Source organism: Balaenoptera borealis (assembly GCF_965194805.1).
Source record: "Balaenoptera borealis genome assembly, chromosome: 2".
Classification (NCBI taxonomy): domain Eukaryota; kingdom Metazoa; phylum Chordata; class Mammalia; order Artiodactyla; family Balaenopteridae; genus Balaenoptera; species Balaenoptera borealis.
The window spans coordinates 171,311,438-171,320,218 of record NC_138867.1 but is presented as its reverse complement, the minus strand read 5'-3'; the positions used below and the strand labels follow the sequence as shown (position 1 = coordinate 171,320,218).

General features: G+C 38.4%; 1 protein-coding gene and 1 pseudogene across 3 annotated transcripts in view; one reads left to right on the top strand and one right to left on the bottom strand.

Moving 5' to 3' along the window:
* The window catches only part of LOC309624622 (olfactory receptor 7A10-like), a 95,458-nt pseudogene that overhangs the window by 20,984 nt on the left and 65,693 nt on the right, over positions 1-8,781 (bottom strand). The window lies entirely within an intron of this gene.
* Positions 1-8,781, top strand: part of LOC309624608 (uncharacterized protein) — a 24,851-nt gene extending 16,070 nt beyond the window's left edge. For both annotated transcript variants that reach the window (XM_082382888.1, XM_082382887.1), the window contains 5 exons: positions 341-414; positions 1,035-1,161; positions 5,844-5,939; positions 6,130-6,209; positions 6,683-8,781. In XM_082382888.1, the coding sequence (XP_082239014.1) occupies positions 341-414; positions 1,035-1,161; positions 5,844-5,939; positions 6,130-6,209; positions 6,683-8,125 (1,820 nt within the window). In that variant the 3' untranslated portion in view covers positions 8,126-8,781. The remainder of the gene's footprint in view (positions 1-340; positions 415-1,034; positions 1,162-5,843; positions 5,940-6,129; positions 6,210-6,682) is intronic.

Genomic DNA, 8,781 nt, shown 5'->3' with positions numbered 1-8,781 from the left:
ACCACGAATAAGTGGGCACAAAATAAGGGAGTTGAGTAGCCACAGGGGACTGGGAAGAAGGGGCTGAAATGAAAGGAGGTGGGTATGGAGCTCTACGAACACTTGGTGCCCCAGAATTTGCTCATGTCAGATTCAATGCCCTTTGGGATTTTAGAGGAAGGGCATATGTGCATGGTGGGGAGAGGGAAGAAAATTTAGGGGTGGCACCTCCTTATCCCATCCATTCATTTTATAAAGCTGGGAAAGGTAACAACTCTCAACCTTTCTGACTTTCAACTTCCTTGCTAGGAAAGTTGAGACTATGTATGTGCCTAGAAACTCATGTCACCCTCTCCTCTAGCTCTGCCTGTCCTAGACCCTTCCTGTGCCCATGAGAGGATCACAGAGATGGAAAACTTCCACTCTGGGTTACAAGTGAGTCATAAATTTTTTTTCTTTCTCCAAAAATACATTCCTGTCCCCTGGGGTGAATGCATCTCCTTCCACTACTCTGGAGCCTCATAACCCAACCTGCATTTTGAAACTTCTGATGGTGGTTAAGGGACTTCCAAAAAATAATTCTTCTACTACCTTACTACTTACAGTTTTTTTTCAGGCATCTCTCCTGCTTAGTGCTGTTAGTAGAAGAAGTAAAAAGTAAAAGAAGGATATAAGACTGTCTTAGCCTCAAAAAATGTATGGCCACCCTGTGGGAAATAATTTTTTCATTTAGGAAGTATTTCTCTCATTCTTGCAATGTGTTCAGGTCTCTGATTAACCCTGCAGATAGAAGAGAGTACAATTATGAACACATGTTCATCATGTGTTAGAGAGGCCTTAAATTCTTGAGGCTGGATGCAATTCCTTAAGGAGTGAGCGTGAATAAAGAAGGAAAGATTCTGAGAACTGAGTCCTGGGTTAAATGAAGAGCCCTCAGAATCTTGAATTTACTGTGAAACAGGTCTTTCATTTCCAGTGCCATTGCGCATGATCCTCTCCCCAGGAACAGTGGTGGGGTTGGTGGCTGGTTGAGACAGAATGTGTTGTTATTTTAGAACTCAATAACCTTTGAGGATGTGGCCATGGACTTCACCCAGGAGGAGTGGGCATTGCTGAATTCATCTCAGAGAAAACTGTACAGAGATGTGATGCTAGAGAACTATAGAAACTTGGCTTCACTGGGTAAGACTAACAGAATCCCTTGATTTATTTACTGAATTTGAGCATGGATTTCTTGGGTGAGTAAGACCCAATCAACTTGTGATACACCTATAGGAGTTTTTTTTGTAGGGTTTTACTTTTAAGAAAAATTGCCATATTGAGGCATAATTCACATACCATAATTTACTCATTTGAAGTGTACAAAACAACGGGTTTTTTTGTCTAGTATATTCATATAGCTGTGCAACCGTCACCACTGTCTAATTCCATAACATTTTTGTTGCTCCGCCTACAGGGTGTTTCATTCCTCCCTGCCTGCAGCCCCTGGAGACAACTAATCTACTTCCCTTTTCTACAGGTTTCCCTATTCAGCATTTCATATTAATGGAATCATACCAAATGTGGTCTTTTGTGACTTACATTTTCACTTAGCATAATGTTTTCAAGGTTCATCCTTGTTGTAGCATATGTCAGTACTTACATCCTATTCATTGCTGAATAATATTCTCTTGCATAGATATACAACATTTTGTTTATCCATTCATCAGTTGATGGACATTTGGATTTTTGACACTTGCTGTTATGAATAATGCTGCTACAAACATTCACATACAAGTTTTTGTGTGGACATATGTTGTCCTTTGTCTTGGGTATATGCCTAAGAGTGAAATTGCTGGGTCATTTGGTAACTTTATACTTAACATTTTGAGGAACTGCCAAACTGTTTTCCAAACTGGCTGTATCATTTTACATTCCCTTCAGCAATGTATGCAGGTTCCAAATTCTCCACATTCTTACCAATACTTATTTCCTGTCTTTTTGATTATAGCCATCCTAATAGCTGTGAAATGGAATCTCATTGTGCTTTAGATTTGCATTTCCCTATTGACTAATGATGTTGAGCATCTTTTCATGTGTTTATTGACCACTTGTGTATCTTCTTTGGAGAAACCTCTATTTAAATCCTTTGTTCATTTGAAAATTGGACTGTCTTTTTTTCCTACTGAGCTGTGAATGTTCTTTTTATTTTTGAGATACAATCCCTTGTCAGATACATGATTTGTAGATATATTTCATTCTGTGTGTTGCCTTTTCACTTTCTTGATAGTATCATTTGCAGCATAAAAGGTTTTAATTTTGAGAAAGTCAAATTTATGTACAAATTGGTATATTTTTTCTGGACTCAATTTTATTCCAATAGTTTATATGTCTATCATTATGCCAGTACAGTGCTGTTGATTGCTGAGCCTTGTAGTAAGTTTGAAATTGGAAAATGTGAGTTCTTCAACTTTATTTCTCTTTTTCAAGATTGTTTTGACTATTCTGGATCCCTTGCATTTTCATATGAATTTTAGGGTGGTTGGTCAATTTCTGCAAATAATCCAGGTGGGATTTTGCTAAAGGTCACATTAAATCTGTAGACCAATCTGGGGGTATTGCCAAATTAACAATATTATGTTTACCAAGCCATGAACATGGAATGTCTTTACATCTTATTGAGGTCTTCTTTAAATTCTGTCAACAATGTTTTGTACTTTTCAACATCTAAGTCAGACTTCTTTAGTTAAAATTATTGCTAAAGTATTTTCTTTATGATGCTGTTGTCAATGGAATTGTTTTCCTTTTTAGTTTTTAAATTATTTATTTCTCCTCTAGTTTTATTGAGATATAATTGACATACAAGACTGTATAAGTTTAAGATGTATAACATAATGAATTTGACTTACATACATCAGGAAATTACTAAGTTTAGTGAACATCCATCATCTGGTAGGTGCAAAAGAAAAAAAAATTTTTTTTTAATTTAATTTTTTAATTTTTAATTTTTGGCTGCATTGGGTCTTCGTTGCTGTGTGTGGGCTTTCTCTGGTTGCGTCGAGTGGGGGCTACTCTTCGTTGTGGTGCGCGGGCTTCTCATTGCAGTGGCTTCTCGTTGTGGAGCACGGGCTCTAGGTGCATGGGCTTCAGTAGTTGTGGCACACGGGCTCAGTAGTTGTGGCTTGCGGGCTCTAGAGCGCAGGCTCAGTAGTTGTGGCACACGGGCTTAGTTGCTCCACGGCATGTGGGATCTTCCCAGACCAGGGCTCGAACCCTTGTCCTCTGCATTGGCAGGCGGATTCTTAATGACTGCACCACCAGGGAAGCCCTGAAAAAAATTTTTTTTTCCTTGTGGTAAGAACTCAGGATTTACTCTCAACAACTTTCATGTGTAATGTATACCAGTGTTAATTATATTAATTATGCTGTACATTACATCCCTAGTACTTACTTATCTTATAATTGGAAGTTTGTACTTTTTGACCATTTTCATCTAATTCTCCCTCCCCCAACTTCCCCACCTGGTAACCACAGTTCTGATCTCTTTTTCTCTGAGTTTTCTGTTTGTTTGTTTTTGAAGTACAATTGACCTACAACACTGTTAGTTTCTGGTGCACAACATAATGATTCGATATTTCTATACATTGCAAAATGATCACCATGGAATTGTTTTCTTGATTTCATTTTCAGTATGTTCATTTCTAGTCTATGGAGATACAGTTGATTTTTGTATATGACAGTGTACCTTGCTATGTATTGAACTTCCTTATTCTAATAGTTTTTTTTTTGTAGACTCCTTAAGATTTTCTATTTATAAGCTCATGACATCTGGGAATAGAGAGAGTTTTTCTTCTTTCTAAATTGGATGCCGTTTATTTCTTTTTTCCTGGCCTAATTCCCCTGGCTAGAAATCCCAGTATAATGTTGAAAAGAAGTGGTGAGAGTGGACATCCCTTTCTTGTTCCTAATCTTAGGGGAAAATTTTCAGTCTTTGTCCATTAAGTATATTTATAATAGGTGATTTTAAATCTTTGTCTACTGAATCCTAACTCTGGGCCCCTTAAAGGGACATTTTCTGTTGGCTGCTTTTCTTCCTCCTGTATATGTGGGATACTTTCCTGTTTCTTTGCTTAATCTACTGACACCGGGTTATGGTGAAGGAAAGTACAGCGTTTATTGCAGGGCACCAAGCAAGGGAGTGGGAGGAAAGCCTCAGATCCACCCCAACTTGGCCTTTGAGTTAGGGGGTTTTTTAAAGGAAGAAAAAAGAGGCTGGGATTAATCATTGTCTTGTCACATTTCTGTGACATTTCTTAGTCATGGTTTTGGGAGTCAGGATGTCTCTGGTTTAAGATTCTCTGGCCTGGTGGTCCATGGCTTAGGGGTCTGCTAGCTCATCTTGCCCTGGAGAAAAAACTTGAGTTGGTACATTAATGATAATATCTATAATAGCAATTTTAGTACATTAATGATGTTATCAACAACAGCAATTTTAGTCATCTGACTGGTTGATTAGTGTTTAGTTAGCACAGGATTGAGGTCAGAGGGGATAAGAAAGAAAGGGAATACAGTTTTGGATAGAAAGATTAATAATCATAAACTTGGTAAGGGAACTCAATTTTAGGGGGATTTGGTTTCATTGCTGTCTTTTGTTGTTTTCTTGCTGGTACTTATTTGTTTAGTGACTTTTCTTTTCTTTTTTGTTTAGTGACTTTTCTAGATGAATTCTACAGATTCTGTATTCCTTGCACTGTGCAGCCATAGAGCTTTCTCCTATGGTTTTTTTTTTTTTTTTAAATACATAATTTTAAAAGCCTGGCTTCCTGGGAGTCACTAGCTGGTCATTATAATTTAGTAGTCCACCAATGATTGGTAAAAAGATTTTCTTAAATGCCTTGCCTGTATCTCTTCTACCCTTTGCCAGGGGGATCTATGGTAGAAGTCACAGCTTTAAGCTTCAGGCAAGGCACAGCTTACAAGACAGGCTTTGCTTTCACTTCCTGCTTGGGCTTGGACAGGGTCTTAAAGTCCACCAAAGGTAAGTGACTTGGGACTTATTCTTTCCTAGATATTTCCTGGGCATGTGCGTAGCCTCACTCATGCACACAGCCTTTTAGATCCCCAGGAACTTGTTGGGAGCCTCTCAAAATTCCCTGTGGTTTGTCTAGTTCTTGTTTTCCTTTCAAATTCCCAGCCAGCCTTCTGTTTTCCCCAAGTGAAATCAGAGCCTTAAGCATATGGGGATGTTACTAGCTGGTTGCCATTGTTTGGGTAATGCCTTGGGGTTAAGGGCTTTTTTTATCTGCTAAGCTGAGCTCTGAGTAAAAACAAATAGTCACACCACCCTGAGTGTAGAGATTTTCTAGGGAGCTGCAAGTTTAGAAAAAAAAAATATTGTCTGTGTTCTGGGGATGGTTCTTTGAACAGAGCTCCCAAAGAGGTCAGACCTCTCTGTTGACTGCAGCACTACTGGTTTTGGCCATTTTTTCTTCTTTTTTTTGGCTGCGCCATGTGGCTTATGGGATATTAGTTCCCTGACCAGGGATCAAACCCAGGCCTTTGGCAGTGAGAGCACAGAGTCCTAACCACTGGACCACCAGGGAATTCCCAAGGGATGGGAATATTCTTAAATTAAAATGTCACAGATTTTGTTCTTTTACCAAGGTTCAGTAATTTCTCTTGGAAAGACAATTTTCCATTTATGGAAAGTTGATCTCTGAAATGCTTTACTTTTGCATTCTCTGTTAGAATTTTGTCATTTTGCTGCTTATAAAGTCATAACTGCCTATCTTCAGAACCTCAAAGACCAAGTTGTTGTCACAGTTTGATGGTAGTTTTTGTTGTACACTGCATGGTCCTCTCATATGTATCATTCCCCATAAAAGGACATCAACTCAGCAAGCCTCCTCTCATCACCCAGATGGAGCAGGAAGACGAAATGGAGATAGTAGAGAGAAGAATTCACCAAGACACCTGTTCAGGTGAGCACCAGGCATATATGAATGTCTTACCTACAAGATCTGTTCCCTGTGCTATACATCCCACTATTTTATACTCTAGGAACTTGAGGTTATGTTTCCCATTTGTTTCAGATTGGGTTGGCGCATTACCTGCTTTTTGTCAGCATATTGTCACCATGTCTTTTACAAAACTTTTTCCCACTTTGTTCAGATGAGCTGATTCTCCTTAAAACCAAACAACCACAGCAAAAACAACGTATTTTGGAGAAATATACGCTCAATGGCAAGAAGGTAAGAGTCACATGGGATAATTTCTTGTCCTCACATTAGAAGTCCAGAATTCTATAAGATAGAAAAGGACTAGAGGGTAATATGAGTGATATCACACTCATTTCACCAATAGAAAGCAGAAGATTCTCTAAGTATTCATTTGAAGGAAACTCATAACTTAGTTCCAAAAATTGTTACAGAGAATCCCCAAAGTAAATATTTGCATAATGGAATTAGTTGTTAAATGTTTAAGATACTCACTCTAAGGCAATTTTATCTTAAATCTGTTGAAGAGACTCCAGTGAAGCCATCTGGTAGAGCAATCAGCTTATTCAAGCTGATAAATTCAGTCTGAAACTGCATATTCACTAAGAAAATGTGGAACTCTCATGCTAATAAAGTGCTCATTAGATGTATCAGAATTTATGTCGGGGGAGATTCTCAGTCATGAACATGATAAATCCTGTGATCGTAACTCATATTTTAATCAATAGGAACAAGCTCTTGGAGGCAATCCCATTCAATGCAGTGAAATTGTTGAAGCCTTCAGTGTGAAATCTAGCATTACTCAGAATAAAATTTACCCTAGCAAGAAACCCCATCGATACCTTGACTCTGCAAAAGGCCTTAGAGATTCTTCACATCTTAAGCCACCTGAGGGAATTCTTCCTCGGGAAAAATCTTATGAATGTAAAAAAGATGAGAATGCCTTCCTCAGGAGTTCTAACTTAGCTGGGCACAAGAGACAACATACAGAAGAGGCATCCTATGAGTGCAGTGACTTGGGGAAAGTCGTAAATTCAATCTCATACCTTAAGAAGGATGAAAAAAGTCACATTAGAGAGAAACCTGTTGAGTGTAATCAGTGTGGTAAAGTATTACAGAGCCATTCATCCATTAAGTTGCACATGAGAACCCACACTGGAGAAAAACCGTTTAAGTGTGATCAGTGTGGGAAAGCCTACAGCTCAAGCTCTTACCTTACGCGTCACAAGAGAATTCATACCGGGGAGAAGCCGTATGAGTGCCGTGACTGTGGAAAAACCTTCCGTGATAGCTCACTTCTCAGACAACATTCAGGGACGCATTCAGGAGAAAAACCTTACAAATGTGATCAATGCACCAAAACCTTCAGTAGAAGCTATAGGCTTACCATACACCAGATGACACATACTGGAGAGAAACCCTATACGTGCAATGATTGTGGGAAAACCTTCAGTATTCTCCCATATTTTAAAAGACATAAGAGAATCCACACTGGAGAGAAGTCCATTGAATGTAGCCATTGTGGTAAAGCCCTGAGTAGTAAGTCATCTCTTAAGATACACCTACGGATACATACTGGAGAGAAACCTTTCAAGTGTGATAAGTGTGGGAAAGCTTTTAGCCTGAGCTCCAACCTTATCACACACAAGAAAATTCATACTGGAGAGAAACCCTGTAAGTGCAATGACTGTGGGAAAGCTTTCAGGGATCGTTCATGTCTTAAGGAACATGTGAGAATTCACACTGGAGAAAAACCCTTTACATGTAATCAATGTGGAAAAGACTTCAGAGTGAAATCTTTCCTTGTTTTACACAAGAAAATTCACATGAAATTGACACATGAATGTAAGGAATGTGGGAAAACCTTCCGTGGTCTCTTATCTCATAGGAGGCATATGAAAATCCATACCAGGGACAAGAAACCTTTTAAGTGCAGTCAGTGTGGAAAAGCTTTTACCAGGCATGTGTCCCTTAAAGTACACATGAGAACTCACACTGGAGAGAAACCCTATGAGTGTAATCAATGTGGAAAATCCTTCAATGTTAAGTGTAATCTCATTGTGCACAAAAGAATACATACTAAAGAAAAACCCTATAAATGCAATGTCTGCGGGCAAGGTTTCAGTAAATCCTTACCCCTTTGGCGTCATGAGAGAACTCATGCTCAATAAACCCCCTTTTAATGATATCCATGTAAAGTAGCTTTCAGTGAACTCTCAATCTTTAATACATACAACCAAATGCTAGGTGAAAAGAACTGGTTGTGAAGAATGTGAGAAAGCCTCTAAGTAATGCATATATGGAAGAAACCTAAGTTACGCAATGACTGTGAGAAATCCTTTATTCATTCATTATCCCTTAGAAGATATAACGCTGAAGGGAAAATGTTTTAATATCTTCAAGACTTGTTACTTGAGAAAAATAAACGCCTAATGTTTTAAGCCACCATGTTTTCCATGTGTTTGTTCCTTTGTTTTGTGTGTGTGGTGGTGGTAGGGAGGTTTTTTGTTTTTCTTTTTTCACTCCTAATTGACTAGTCACTAACCAATAGAGTCCACAGATGGTCAGTTTTTAAAAATAAATTTTTATATATGGTAACAAAAGTGAAAAATTATTTGGTACAGGGATGTATGTTTAATAGATGTTTACCTATTGGATAAAGCTCTTAAGTTGTGCTTACAAATCATCTGTGTACCTGTATATTTCATGTGTCCTAACCTACCATTGCCTGCACAAGGTCTGTAATGAACTTTCCCATGAAGATTGCAGATGGTGAAATTCTCCTTGGAATTCTGAACTTTTTCCAACACATTTTGTTTACATTTAA